Here is a 15,995-nt window from a genome sequence, read left to right as displayed (position 1 = left end):
CTTCCCGAAAACGTGCCCGTGATCGGGACGCTGTGCAGAAGGGGCGGAGCCACCCACATCATCATCCATCCTCATATCGTCGGTCCTGAAACAGTGTTTAATTCACCGCAAACTCTGCAAACAAATGAGTCATGGTGAAACTTTAAACAAAATAACAGACTCTTCTCTCGTATTGTCAGTGGGCCTCGTGGAGGGGAGGGGAGGGGAGGGGAGGGGGGGGAGGGGCGAGCTTTAAGGGAGGGTCACTATGGGGCATCAAACACAGCAGCAGTACTTTGAACACCTACACCGGGCCGTTAATGAGTAACACTCACACAGACATGAGTAAGAGCATTCCTCAGTAAAATGGGCAGCACCATGCCGAGGCTCATGGGAACTCAGAGTGGCACTTGTGTGTTTTTCAGTACTCGCGGGCCTCCTCCAGCTCGTTAGCGAAGACATCCTCACGCGGGTTCTCGGTACAGCCCAGTCCGTTGTTGGGTGGCCGGGCGACGTGGAAGCGGCTCCAGTCGCCCTTGCATAGCACCCAGGGCAGCACGTCCACCTTAAAGTGCAGCTCGGGCGAGAAGTCGGCACTGACCAAGTCGGGCGCCCCCGCACCCTTGCCGCGCGTCAGCAGCCGCATGTGTGCATCATAGCAACAGAGCTGTGCAGCCAGCGTGCCACTGTCGCCAGACAGCATGGAGCGCAGGCAGGAGCGTGCTGTGGGCCTGTACACCTCCAGGCGCTCTCGGGGTCCGCTGGCATCACGCCAGCGGTGCGCCCTCCGCAGCCGCTCGTCGAAGATGCTGACGGCGCTGTAGAGCGCCTCCGAGGGGTAAGAGCAGGGACAGCTGGGCAGCTCCGTCAGCACCTGCTGCAGGTACTTCTGCAGGAAGTCGCTCTTGCAGTTCAGCCATTTCTCGCAGCTGTCCACCTCTGCAGCAGGCGCATTCCCACACAGAAATCCATTACCACCATCATTTGATTACAATTCGCTATGTCTAACTAACCGTGCAGCCTGGATTTTCACTTAAAGGGAAAATATAGGCCATTAATGCACAGCTGGTGATCCAAGTCAAACATTCATAAATAACAATATTACTTTCATGATGAAGCAGTGGACCCCCTACTGATCCATACTGCCATATTTAAAGATTCAGAAATCCACCGTAATTGTGAACTACCCCGCAGCAGAGTGCAGCTGGAGTGTGTCTCCCATTGCTCTGCCTTACGAATCACAGGGCCATAAGTACCGACTGGAGGAACACAGTGACCCTCACAGCTGGGAGTGAGCGAGTGAGGGAGCGATCTGGCCACTGAGGCAGCTGAGATGGCCTGGCGGATTGATCCCTCTCTCCCCCAGCATCAAGTTAACAAACATACTGACCTGCACCGACAAAGTCGGTGCTGTTCTCAGTCTCATAGGGGATGAGCTCTGTCACGGCGTTCACATCGCCTGCAAGGCAGATGACAGCAGAACATGCAGTCAGAGCACATTGGCCTTCCCACTACAGGTAAGAGGAGACCATGTAATGAGAAGATTATGCACTAATGAATGAATTGACCATCAATCTGTTGATTGAACCAGCCAAAGTCTCCTGGCAGGACAATACGGCACCATGTGGCCATGGATGACACAAGAATGGACGGATTACAGACAAATTATGATTTACATCTTGTAGCTGAGGGTCATATATTTGCCTTGTACATCCAGGCCATGATGTGTAATTCTGAGCATTTCCTGTGATAGATGGCATCCTGTCCCTTGTCCTATTGCTCCGGGGAGAGGATGCTGACTCATTGTCACCATATAATGTTCAAACAATGGATAAATAGATGGAAAGATCACTGTCGTTTCATTTTTCATATCAGTCCTGTATTTTTAACAGAAGAATCAAGTTAAACAGTACAAATAATCCAACCCCCCCCTCCCCCCTCTTGCTTGGTGGCCATCCTAGGTAGCCCAGGGTGAGAGGCTGTGGCATTACCCATTTACCCACTATGAGACCATAACACAAATAAGAAAGTACTGTTTATTAACAACGACGGCAACCTAACCAGCTGGAGGTGTCCGACTGAAATCTCACAAACACACGTTCCAGTGGGAAATGAGCTAAGTACACTGTAATCCCCCGATTATGCCTGCATTTCCTTAGGAATATCTTATACGGGTTTAGCATTACAAGCATGTATCAGTGAATGGCAAATTACATCAGAATGGAGAAGGAAAAACCAGGGAAGATGTGAGACATGAGGTGGAGAATAGAAGGAGACGGTAAGTGTGAGAGGGAGTCAACTAAGTCACACACACACCCAGATAGTGACAGACAGACTGAGACAGACAGACAGGCAGACAGACAAAGACAGTGACAAAGAGATAGACAGGCAAAGACAGATAGAGACAGGCAGGCAGGTAGGCAGGCAGACAGTGACAGAGGCTCCGGACCCCCCGCGACCCAGTAGGATAAGCGGTTTGGAATGAGTTTGCTGCTCTGTGAGATCCTTTGGTCCTCACAAGTATAGTAAAGCTAATACACACACACACACACACACACACACACACAGCACCTGGGCAGCGCTCGAGGTCACATGTCCTGGATTCTGTTGCCGTGCAGGCGTAGCCGCATGCGCGAGTGCGCTTCTGGTTGCCTTGGCTACAGCTCACACTGCATGGCGACCAAGCAGTCCACTCATCCTCTTCCTCGTCTTCTGTGGGGGAGGAATGCAAGCACAGAGTATTGTGGGCTGGGGTGGGGGCTCCACCCTTTCGCCATAGAACAATGTACAACCCTAATGTTATTCATTCGGGATGTGCATCACCATCATTGAGGTGACGCGATACACATCTCCATGCACTGCCAATGATCCTATACATCAAAGTTATATATGAAGCAACTACTACTGTCATACAATAAGTTTCACCATTATTGCGGTATGATTCGACACAATGGGATTAAACAGAATACGATGCAATGCAAAAGAACATGATGCTTTGAAACTCACTACGGTACAGATACAGAAACAGTGTAATCAGTCTAAATATTAATCAGTCTAAATATTAAACCATTGGTCAAAAAATGTCACATTTCTAAATAATAAAGGCATTGGGCCTCTACTAATAATTATATACAAATAAATCAGATTTTACTGATGGAAAGGTGTTAGAAATTCACCCTGAGTTCGTCCCAAATTGGATCCGGTGCAATCGCATCATGAACTTGTGTCAGTGCAGTGATGCAAATCTGTCAGTCTTACCGTTCCTGTCATTTACCACAGACTCCTGTTCACATGCTAAAAAAAAATAAAAAAATTAGCCTGAATGCTCTCAGCACCTTTAAATGCGAAATGTAGCTGCAAGAATAGCAAGAGAACATCTGAAAAAAAAGAGGCGAGATCAAACGGACGGAGCTATGCAGCGCGGTGCCAGCTAATGTTTAAGAGCATCGGCGCATCGGGCAGAGGGGCCGTAAGAATGGGGAGGCGGACGATCAGGGCCTCGTCTCAACTTTATTTTCACAGCAGACTTAATGAGGCGTGACTGAAGTCCCATATTTCCCAGTAAAACAGAGTCTCGCTAATGAAGGGAATCTCAGACTCCACTCGCCCTGTAATAAATACGCCGATGGTGAACTCTCAGCTGCGGGGCAACGCTGCCAACACAAACACGTCAGTCCAGCGCTTCGCTGCTCCGCAGGAAAGCGAGATGCAGTCCCTCACCGTCGCGCCCAAGCATGCTATCTCACACCGAGATGTTACAGGGAGGCTGACGGCAAAAACACGGCCGCAGGGTCACGCCGGCATTTCTGTGTGTGGTCATTAGCTTCCAGGGGAAGCACTCCTGGATTTTTTCATGATTTGCCCATTCTGGAATATTGGGTTTATTCTTTTCTTCACCTCTGGAAAATGGTTGCAAGAAAAATGTGCTTTATTAAATGAAATTTGATTAACTGACTGATTTAGTTGGCTAAGTTAGCTTAGCTCTCCGGATAAGTACACGATGAAAAAAGCCCTGATGGATTTCTCAGAATAGTGCCCCCCCCCCCCCCCCCCAGATGCCCAATTCATGCTTGCATGTAGATGGCAGTGGAACCCAGTGAACACACAGCCAAGCGACTCTACTGGGTAAATACCCTGCAGTGGCACGGTGTCACTCAACAATACCATTAGCTCCACAACAGTACCAAAAGTTAATGGTCTGAGATGTAACAGGGTCATGAACATGAGTACAAACATAAAGCCGCGGAGATTCCTTACCGTGAAGTTTATGACACGGTCAAAATGTTATTTCAGTTTTCGTTGTTTCGTTTTCCTTTACAAACTGACATAAACTGCCTTATCCAATCTTGAATCTGGCTGAAAAAAATGCAGCATCTGTGTTGAAAAACTGTCAACGATGTCAAGATACACCCACAGAGTGAGGAAGCTTGAGGAATAAGAGAATCAAGATCAAGAGAAGCTGCAGACTAATGATACCAAGAGGATGAATGACCTGGAAGTTTTTTGGCTGAAAGGAAAGGAACCTTGACAGCAAACGTGGTCACTTGCAGGCAAAACTTGGTGCCTTTAACATAATGTCATTAACGTCCTTCTTGTTAGTGAAAACTTTAGCACTGTTATGCTGATTCTTTAAGCCTTTTCTGTTATTGTTTAAAGTAATCATCTGAATGCCAAAGTACTGTTTAGTATAAAACGCCCACCGATGCTTAATATATGGCATCCTGATTGACATTGGATAGAGGTGGAAAGTTGCAGTCCAGAAAGTACAAATCCAGACCAAGATTTTGTTTCAACCATCCACTTCAGTATAAAGAGTCACATTCACAGAGTACTCAGCCGCTTAGTTAAAATAAAACCTTGGTGTGGTTTAGTACTTTCTGGACCTAAACTTTCCACCTCTGACACTGGATCATAAAGTCAAGCTCCTTGAGGATACGCATTAATGGTGCTGGAGTCAGCTCTGACTACAGACCCCTCCGGTGTTGCACAGAGAGGGAGCCTCTGTCTCGACAGTAGAACGTTTCGGCTGCAGCCGGCTGAGCTCCCCGCCTCCACCGCCTGCTCACGTTCTCACGCCGCCATCTACGTACGCTGTAGGTCCGTGTGTAAACACACGCGTGCCGGTTTATGTCCGCGTCATGCCACTGTGTACACGCCACGCACGCGAACATGCTGCCTGGGAGGTCAGCTTACAGCCCGGTGGTGCTGACACGTATTGGCCCATTACAGACGGTCCCTGACTTAACGACTGGGTTCCGCTCCGACAGACAGGTTGCATGTCGGAATGGATGAATGTCGGAGTAGGATAATCACACTGACTTTTAGATGTGAGAATGAGACTGGGAGATGTGTGTGAGACTGGAATGGTCGCACTGCCATACAGTACAGGATTTTTCTGTGGCAACTGTTATACAGCGTGACAGCGCATTAGGTACTGTAGCACCACCTAGCATTTAGCTGCACTAAATATTTTACATACGTTCACATTTTTTAAAAACTTTGGTCATATGTGCGAGTCGTGGAAAGTCACACAGGGGTGGCCAGCATTTCAGTGTGAATTTGCCACTCAGGGGCAAGGAGCTGGTCTAGAGCCGTCCATGCTGGGTCCGTCTGAGTGTATCTGTTAGATAGATGTACAAGAGACCAGTAATTTATTCACAGATGGCTTCTGCTTCTGCTTAGCTGGTTTTATTTAGCGGCAGCAAAAAAATTGCTCAGGAAGTGTAAAATACCTATACAGAATAGCCGATTAGTATGTAAATATGTGGAATGTGGGGTCCAATTGAGGGCCTCGAGCCTCCTCATTAAGCCAAAGCGAAAACGAGCGCGGACAAAAATATCAGCTCAGAGCCGCATGCTGCCCGTGGTCATTCCTGCAGCGCTGAAGAGCATTTTCCAGTTTGGTGACCCCTTTTAATTTTACTTGCCGCTCTCACCGGCCTGGTCCGGAATTCAGGATGCTCTTTTTCCCCCACCCGTCACGGGAGGACAGCGAGGGAGCGAAAGAGAGGAGGACAGAGCGAGGGAGGGAGCAGGAGAGCGAAAAGAACACTGCGGTTATATACACAGCCTCGAAAGCCCCTGAATTCCTCAACGGGCTGGAACGGCCCCATGGCGGCGTACGTGGAGTGAGGAGGGGTCCAAAGGAGCCCCAAAATGAAAAGCACAGCTCATAATCTCGCCTCTAATTGAGGGCAAATATGAGCCATTTGTCCAGCTCTGGGGTCTCCGACAGTGAGGGACCTGTCGGGGGGGGGCTGCACAATGGCCTGATGGTGGAGTGTTCTCTCTCCATCACTAACGCAGGGACAGTCCGGACCCCCGACCCCTCGCTACCATCCCATCCTTCACTCTCTTTTCCTGATGGAGCATTTAAAAAAAATATATAAAATCCCAAATTCCTAGCCACTCTGAAAAGTCCTGGCTCAGAAGAGCCGACTTGAACCGGCTTTCTGGAATGAAATTAATATTCAGCTTTTTTTAAAAAAAGCAGAGAGTCTTCTTTGGACGTGAAGCTCTCTGTAGCTCTCCAGTTTCCCAGACTGTCTCTTTTTAACCATTTCAACCATCTGTGCTAAAAACAGCTCAGTGAGAAGCGTGACAGATGCTGAATTCTTCAGGAAAAAAAAATGCAGGCAGTTGATAGAAATCAGAAGCAGCCATGGGGGCGGACTGAGGAACGGCGTGTTCCCCTACCGGAGTCCCACCTCAGGTTCGTGAGACACCCTCCTGAGCCCTGTGCCTCCATCCTGGGGCCTCCGTGCCAATCAGACGGCACTCAAAGCCGCCTTCTGTTTCAGCCCCGGATCCAGCATCTCTGCCGTGTTGCTGATACCTCAGGCCAGATGTAACCATCTACAGAGGCAGTCAGATCTACAAAGGGGCCTCCTACACAAATAAACAGTGGCATCCTCGGTGCCAGGAAAGCCCTGAGCGTCTGACCCTGACATGCCGAGCTCCCTGCTGACGCCGGTGCATTTCGGTGGAGGGTGGCAGACTCACCGTAGGTCTCCTTGGTGTCCCATCCGTTCCTCCAGCGGCCATCCCAGTCATCCCCGACGCCGCTCAGCACTAGCTCCTCGCTGCTGTCCTCCTCCGTCGTCGTCTCCCCCAGGCTCGGCCGGCTCGAGTCCTCCTCCTCCGAGTCGGGGTAGCCCCAGAATAGTGGCCAGAAGAGTTTCTTGTTCCCGGGCAGGTCCACGGAGGAGGCGCCCCAGTCTTTGTGGCTCTCCTCGTCAAGATCCATCTCCATGTCCGCCTGTGGGTTGTCGATGACCTCGATGGTGACCTGAAAGACCAGGAATGACACTATTTGCACATCACAGTGCGAGTTGCACATCTTACTTTATTCATCTTGCACCTTCCGATCTTATGCTCTAGGACGTTTCTTAAATGCTTGGATATTTTGCAATTCATTAACAGAGCAGTGAAGTACAGCCCCTGCTGAAAGTTATTCTGAATAAATGTCAGTAACTAACATCCCCATTGCACCATTATACTGTATAATCATTATTCTGCTACGTCTATATAAATGAACTGCGCAAGATCCCTAATGATCAGTCTAACAGATGGAACCAAGAGAATGTGATTGGCTCTTACTATTGCATGCCACTGCTGTAATCAAACTAATTGCTGTAAAACCAGAGAATACTGAAGTGATCTTAGTAAGTGTTTATCTGACTTTTCCAGAACTCATGCCTGCAGGGAGTACTTTTAGTGATCACTAGCCCAACGTTCGACGCCTTAGGGAACAGGATCAATATCAAAGGCAAGTGCATTGAGTTAGGGGCCAAGGAAAGACATTTCTCACCATATTTGATGCATGAAATCAGAAAAACAGCACGGCATGCTGGGTATTGGGAAATCCTTCTACTTCCCTGCTGTATCTGAGTCTGGAGCCTACAAGATGGCCTATCTGAGTCTGCGGACAGTGGAGATGTGGGGGCCAGATCCTCTGCAGGTCGGCTCTGTAAACTAATTTCTCTGACAACCCATGACTGGCACGACCCAACACGCCTTGCAGACCCGCAGATAACAGGCGGCAGAGATGCCATCGCGACGCGCAGAAAGCTGTCTGTTTATTTCCCCCCCCCCCCCCGCGGCACAGAAATCTGATGGCAGCTACAACTGTTTACAAATCCAAGGGAAGCAAAACATAAAGCTCTGGCTTCTCCCACTCGCCGCGGGAGTGTGGGGTGAGCCGTCTGCCATCTCCGGTGAGTGGCATCCTGTCGCTGGATGTTCACCAGGTAAAAACAAAAGGTACGGTCTGCAGGATTCCCGCTGACGGTCAACAGCTTGACGCCTATCAGCACAGAGGGAATGCAGCTGCACAAACAACAAACCATTAGTGGGGTGAGAGCTCGGTGTTTACAGACTCAAAGTGTGTGTGTGTGTGTGTGTGTGTGCGTGTGTGTTTAAGTGCATGCATGCGTGATGTCACAGCTGATTCTCAGGAGCAATCCTAGGAAAGCATAGTCATGTGGGAAGCAGGTGAGCCGAAAACAATCAGAAATGTTATTTGCTGGGTAAATGAAAGCTCTGGACTCATCCCTCTTCATGCAATTACCCCTGGTCGATGCAGGTTCCACAGAGCATTTTAATAATCCATAACTTGCATGGCCGTGGTGGAAAACGCCAGGTGTTACACTAAAATATGCCCCGTTAGACTCTGATGACTCATCCAGGGTGCGAGGTGGAGAGATCTCCTCGCATGAATAGCATGCAGATGCCCTGTTTATTTGCTACACCTTTCTGAGGCTCCCTTTGACACCACCCTTTAATGATAATAACAATTTTATAATTTTATCATCCATTTGTTTATCTCCGGATACAGGTTCAGAGATATTCTGAGGTTTTCACGTATCTCTTTGTGACTCCATGAGTCACACGAACACACACATATACATACAAGTGAAAGCAAATAGAAATATCAGTGACCCAGGCCACCATATTCCTGGTGATATGTAAAGCGGTTTTTAACAAGTGGACAGCTCTCATTAAAAAGTCAATGCTTGGATTACATTCAAATCAACATAATGCATAGAAGGAATGCGGACTATAATATTTTTAGAAACCCAGCAGGACAGTAAAACATTACTTGGAAACTGTATGCCAGGAAACATCTCAACACAGCAATATGGAGAATACACGGTGGAAAGGTTCTTGTAAGAATAATAATAAATTAATGATGACGATATTGAGTAATCGTCTCACGGACTTGGTTGCTCCTGGAAACGAAAAAATCTTTGCCAGGTAGCACCTGTTTAGATAAAAAAAATCAGTGTTCAGACTGAGCCCTTGCCTCAGTTATCCATTTCAATTCCTACCTGAATGTTGGGATTCTGGGAACTGAGGTCCACATTCGCGAGATCTGGAAAATTCTTCAAATCCAGGACGAAGGGCTTCGACTCTTCTTCAGGCTCAGGCTTGGGCAGGTGTGGAGACCACCTCTTCTTGTGGTTGAAGGGGATGGTCCTTACCTGGTTGTGCTCTTGCATGGCCTCCAGGTCCTGGAGAACGTCGATGGAAGGTGTCTGGGCTTGTGCCTGATGAGAACAATGAAAAACAAACAGACAAGTACAACAGAAGATAAATTAATCCGGGGCCAATCTGCAAGGACACTCTACTGGAAGAAATGGTGTATTTCGTTATTAGGCATTAGCTATTAGGCATCAGTGAGTGAAGGTCTTAATTGGCCCACTGACGGTAATCGCTTGGCTATGAAGAGGCTTATAAAGCACTCTGCTGGATTTGCAGTACACAAGCTGTCAGAAGTTCCATGTAGACCCGCACGTAGCGAATAGTTGAGAATTTCCATAAATTCTCTTGAAGGAGCAGTTCGTGACTCAGCGGGTTAGGACTCTACACTCTTAATTGTAAGGATAATTAGTTCAAATCCTACGGTCAGCAGGGTGACTTCACCATTGTGCCCTTAAGAATGGCTCTTAATGTCCTATTGCTCCACGCACTGGCTAACATTGCACTCTCAACCGTACAATCACTTTGAATACAAGCTTCTGCTAAATAAACAAACAAAGAAATAAAATGTGAGGAAAATACTGCATTCACCTGGAGTAAAACACAAGAACATGTGGTTAGAGTCACGTGCAGTACTCTATAAAGAACCTGGGAGCGGAGCTTTGTGAAGCTTCACCACGAAATGATTAAACCCAACATTATGAGGTCCTGGATTTTTTAGGCCTACCTCCTCCAGCTACAGAGATATCTGCTTGGATAAACTGGCTATCGTCATAACTGGATCATCAGTTTATTGTTGTTATGGTGGCAGACCTTTCTGGAGCAGGAATTAAAATTTTTGCTCTATGAATGAACTGCCTGGTGGTTTACTTCAAACTTCATACTGGTTTGCTCCAGTCGAGACAGCCCTGCACCGCTTCCGCTCCCCCCCCCACCCCCTTTTACACCTCTGTCTCACAGCTAACACTCAGTTCCTACACAGAATATGCTAAGTAGCATTACTGAGCCATTGGAAAACTTAGGGCCACACAGCGAATATGCAACTGCCACTGAATTCAGATGGATTTTGGAGGAGTGGGGGTAGATGGGTTATTGATTGGGAAGGGGCTGAGAGATTGAGCAAAACCAACACAGTTTTCATGTAGAAAAATCATAAAAGAGAGAGTTCAGCACCTTATTTTTTATTTAATCCTTTCACTCGAGTTGCTTTAATTGCACCTTTTATTTTAATAACTTTGACTTTGCATTATTGTTAATTCAATTACAATTATCATTCTCTTCAAAATAAAGACCAGATCTGAACTCAGATGACTTACATTCTTTTTATTTAATTACAGCTCATCCACGGGTTGTGTTACGGTTTAGACCTGATCTTTGCTCTTTCGATTATTGTGTTGCTGACGAACTCATGTCATCAATCACCTGAGTGAAGCGTTTTAATTTTCTTTTAATTATCTTTTTATTACTTGTGGTCGGCAGACTTAATATATTTATTACTTTGTGTGAAGTTTAAGTACAAAACATTATTTATCATGATTATATTAGGCTGGGAACTCCAAGCTCACCATGACAGTGCTTTGGATGAGAGATCTGGAAAAAGCGGATGGAAGGATGTCAAGGTTGTGCTGGGGTAGCTAGTCTCCCCCCCCACACACTCTAAAATCAAACCAGTACCCCAGGGGGTGTTTACCATGTCGTCCCGCGCCCCTTCCCTATACATTTCTGAACCGAGATTTGAACACCACCCCCTTTCTCTGTCTACCAAGCCCGGATATTGAACATTGAATGTTATTGAAGCATGTAATTCGAATCTGACTCTTTCCCCTTCTCTCACTTTCCCTCACAGCAGAGGCTCCAATCAAAGGCGCCCATGTGGATCCAGCCTGTATCTCTTACGTCGACCGCTACTATGATGTCTCACCCCGAGGAGCAAGGCCTTCAACGCGGCTCCGATTTCCTTCGTTTCACTGACGCATTACAGTGATGGGACAACAAACCGTACTGCTTGAGTCTTATGTTAGAGAAATAGTCTTACGACAATAATTGCAAGGCTTCACGTCATAAGAATGAGGGTCTTTTTCCACAGGAACACTGCTGACTGCAGGATCCTGTAATGTCTGGGACTGAACCACCTGTGTACAAAGGTGGACACCTTATCCTCGATGTTATATTTACAAACTGAAAACAAGGGACAACAGCAAACAGTAAGGCTTCAGGCACCACCACAACCCTGACAAGGATAAACAATTGGAAGATAGATGGACGGATGGATAGATGGACGGATGGACACTAGCAAATACGGGGATGTAGCACATGAGACCTGACTTGCATAACACACATTCAGCCCTGACAAACATAATACAATGGAAACACCCTACCCATAATCCCCCTGAATGACTCCATGCTATTCAACTGGCTTAAGTATTACATACAGTAAATATTTTATTGGCAGCGTTTAGAGTTGCACAACAGTAGAGCCCAGATCTTCCAGTCAGGGCAACTCATTTCCTAAGCTCTTGTTAGTGTACTATGCTGCCACCAGCTCAAGAACATGAATCTGGTCATCCAGATTCCTGCCCCCTTTCATTATAAAGAGTAAATTCTGTACGCGGTCAACACTGGTGAAGGAGCGCGGATTGTCACCTATGAAGGTGGCACAGGAGGCCAATGCCAGAGACTGCTGCAGATCGTGGGTCTTGTGCATATTTTTGTACTATATCACCGATTAATTGCAACATCCCTTAGCACATATTTAATCTGAAATCGAAACTGCTCCACAAGTTAAACTCTGTCTCGGGACTAAAATATTTGAGTTAACCTGACATTCACATCTAGTTTAAATGCGTAAATACAATTCTGCAATGTGGACTAGATGTGAATGTCAGGTGAATATGCATTCCTCAATTACCAGGCAGGGTCCCTCTGCCTTTGCTTAAACTGACTACAGGATCAGAGGACTGAGCTGGGCTGCCTAACACGTCCAGACATCAGGCTACGACGCCCGCATGATATTTCAAACCGTATGTTAAGCTTGTGTCACGAAGCATTAGAGAGGCTAAATATCGACATGGGCAGCAGCACACTGAAAACTCATTCATATGCAACACGCACAGGTCAACATTTTTTAGTGTGAAAAGAAACATACGTCTTCCCGTCTGGCAGAATATTCATTACGATTTCTCAGAGGCACGACAGCTGGGTGCGCAGCCTGTGAAATCTTAGATACCATCATTTATATGGGCCTTCAACATGCATGTGGCTTCTCTTGCTCGGAGGTTGCATTTTATTTACTTGTTTATCTATCAGGGTACTTCTTGCGGTGTTTGGTAATTTAATTTTACCGGATTCGAGATGAATTGCGACGGCCTGCGGTCAGCTTGTGCCTCTGGGCGGATACAGATTAAAACTATCATATTGCGAGCAGTTTAGGGGAGATAAAATCTAGAATAAAAACTCTAACCACTAATAACACCCTCCTTCTGCATTTGGAGGGGAAAAAAAACAAACATTAAGGCAAAGGTTTTTGGATGCAAGGTCAGGCTGACCCTCCGGGTGTTAAAGACGAGTAATGAAAAACAGACAACAGAACATGATTAAGGGAAATTAACACCTTCACAAATAAAGCTCCAGCACCATCGTACTTCTCCAGGCCACTAGAAAGGCCATAACCATGGACGGAGGGGGGGATTTAGAACAGTCCAGGCTATATATGTGTATATGTGCGTCTGCCCCACCAGTGCCCCCTACAGACTGGCAGGTAAGACATTCAGCTGCTCACTCAGTGGGTTGCTTGTGTGGTACACTGTGAATGCAGCACATGAATAAAGAGGCAAGTTTTGAGCTTTTGAGTCTAAAGAGATAGATGCATATATGGGAGTCAATGTTCTATCACCAACATGCCTGTGGGGGGGCGCTCATACAGCATGCCGGCCAGGTAAATAATGTACCTTTAGAAATAATGAGCACTGCCAGGTCAAATTTATTATTGGAAGATATAAGGCAGCATCCTGCTTTAACAATGTTAGCAAGACACATGTTTAGACAATTAAAAATCCACAGACACACATTGATGGGGTCTGTGAAGGAAGATCTAGTACTCGGCCCAAATCCCTTCCCCGTCCTTAATTTACTGATGGATGGTACCCCCGACTACTTCAAACAGGTCTGGGTCCCGTCTGTTTCTCCGGCTCTGCACGCTGCCGTACAGTTTAAATTTATGGCAAGATCAAAGCCGTTCGGCCTTGATACAAAAATGCAGGGCATTAAAATGAGCTCTTTAGCAGAGCAGAGAGACATGAGCAAGCTAGCAGTCAGAGAGCCTTCTCCATCGCATTCCATCTTGTAATCCTCATCTCGCAGCAGCTTATGGAACAGAGAAAGTCCTGACACAGCCTCAATCTTTGCAGAGATCGATCATCGTCAAGATACTTTTGCAAAGGATAAAAGATCAAATAAGCCTGTTGGAAGATGTGTAAGACCGTTCCATGTTCTGGACAGCTCCTCTTCTGAGGAGACGAGCCTCTCGTTCCACCAAGAAGAACAAGGAAGTGACGGCACTGACCAAAAGGCGCTCAGACTGGTCTGGGGGTTTCCATCTAGGAGACTGAATTATTTTATTTGATTTAGGAATTCCTGTTATACCAGATAATTGAAAAAAATATATTTTTAATCAAAATATTATCCATAATTGGATTTATGATGAAGAAATTGAGGTTCTGTAACTTTTGCAAATTTTATACATTGATAGACAGACAGACAGGTAGACCAACAGCAGACAAACAGACAGTATTCTTTCTTGAAATTTTATCTTTCATTCATTGTTTTCATATAGGTTAATTCTCCTTCAGAAAATACCTACAACCTCTGGCTACACAATCAGCACCACTGCTCGACTGAGTAGACATTATTCAATAATTTCGTAATTTACACACTTTCCTATCTATTCACAGCAGGCACTATGACTAATTTTCCAGGAAAACTTCTGCTTTAAACTACCCTGAGCAGTTTCTAAACCTTGAGCGGTGTCCCAACTTCTACAAAGCTGCAAAATCAGATTAAGTTGAGCAAAATCTGGCATTTTACTCCTACATTGCAATACCTTTATTCAGTATGCAAAATTACGGCTAGTTTGGGCTGTACGTCCCCACTGCTGGGATGGATCTTGTGATCCCATGTTCAACCACGAATCTCCAGATACAGACAGTAAAGGCAGCGCTAATCCTGTCATAGTCCACGGTGTCTCAGACTCCGGGGAGTCAGCAGTTTGGAGGAATGCTATACAGCATATGAATAGTTTCTATTCATTTTAAGCACGGAGCATTTCAGTGACTAATCATCACTGTGTCATTAGTGACTGTCCTAGTCCGCTTAATGAATGGTGAATCCAAGCCCTTGGCCATGACATTACACACACTTGGCTGAACAGCCGGAATGGTACAGCATGGACAGGGTACAGCACCGACATAAGTCAGTAAGAAAGCCGGATAATCACTTTCTGGGACACCTCTGGGAAGGGGGTAACCAAACAAAGCATTACAGCTACAAAAACATATCCCATCTTTATCAAAAATGTAAAAAAAAAAAAAAAGAAAAAAAACGAATGCATGATGAGTTGATCCGTTACTTTTATCCCATTGCATTTAACTGCATTTAACAAAATTCACGATCAGATATACATAGAAAGTACGTCCAGGTGTCACACGCATCAAAAGTCAGACTTACCTCCGCGATGGCACCGGCTCTGACCACCGGGCTCTTTTGAGTTTTCTTCGTAGGAAAACCTTCCACTAAGCCGAGGAAAATTGCCACTGACACCGCCAATCGGACCAACATCTTTCCTCTCTCAGCGTATTTCTCTTGGAAAAAAAGTAAATGACAATAAGAGATTTGGATTGCGTTTTAAATCGTGCCAAGTGGTTTGGTATTTAAGTCCACAGCCAGCGATTTTGCTTTATTGATACGAATTTTCTCAGCACGTTTGCAGAATCTTTCCGTGGTTCGTGGTGCGCCAAAAGGGGACGTTTAGTTTCTGGTTCTTAAAGAAGATTATGAAACACTAAAACGCCACAGGTCCTTCAGTAAGTCTTTTAAAAGTCGTACAAACGTGTTTTGTTAGGTGTTAGCGATCAAAGGGAGCGTCTTAACTCTCTCATCATGTCCCTTCACTTCTGCCCGCCCAGAGTACGCTCCTCTGCCATCTCTCTCCCATGAGCCCCACACCGAAGCCTCAGAGAACTTTGCTCCCACAGGCAACGTGCTTTCTTTCAGTCCAACTCCTCTCTTTCGCACCGGTGCAGCGGTTCCGCGTGAACGTGGGAGGTACGCGCGTGTCCGCCGCAGATGCAGTGGCTCCTCGCGGATCTGCCTCTAAGCCCGTTCAATGTCCGCGCCACTGGAAGTTCACTGCAAGTACCTCGCGGACTGGCTCCAGCTTCGCGAGTCCGCATGCTTCAGAGCTCGTATTTCATTAAGCGTGCTGTATATATCCAGTTTGAATCCCGTTCTTTAGGTTGTTTCCGGATAGCGTCTTGCTGCAG

At 46.4% G+C, this 15,995-nt stretch overlaps 1 protein-coding gene across 2 annotated transcripts; it reads right to left on the bottom strand.

Annotated features, from left to right (window-relative positions):
• Nucleotides 1-208: 208 nt before the first annotated feature.
• Nucleotides 209-15,890, bottom strand: LOC125714536 (isthmin-2-like). Of its 2 annotated transcripts, XM_048985230.1 has the most exons (7): nt 15,604-15,890; nt 15,181-15,314; nt 9,309-9,527; nt 6,982-7,267; nt 2,551-2,691; nt 1,370-1,438; nt 209-918 (listed from the first exon to the last, which is right to left on the bottom strand). In XM_048985230.1, the coding sequence occupies exons 2-7, from the start codon at nt 15,289-15,291 to the stop codon at nt 401-403; spliced, it is 1,344 nt and encodes a 447-aa protein (XP_048841187.1). In that variant the 5' UTR covers nt 15,292-15,314; nt 15,604-15,890; the 3' UTR covers nt 209-400. The 2 variants fall into 2 exon arrangements, with proteins under 2 accessions (XP_048841187.1, XP_048841188.1); XM_048985231.1 differs by having other exon boundaries at nt 2,551-2,688; nt 15,181-15,890.
• Between the last annotated feature and the right edge of the window lie 105 nt (nt 15,891-15,995).

This window comes from Brienomyrus brachyistius, chromosome 19, assembly GCF_023856365.1.
Source record: "Brienomyrus brachyistius isolate T26 chromosome 19, BBRACH_0.4, whole genome shotgun sequence".
NCBI classification, from domain to species: Eukaryota; Metazoa; Chordata; class Actinopteri; order Osteoglossiformes; family Mormyridae; genus Brienomyrus; species Brienomyrus brachyistius.
This window is presented reverse-complemented; position numbering and strand designations above follow the sequence as displayed.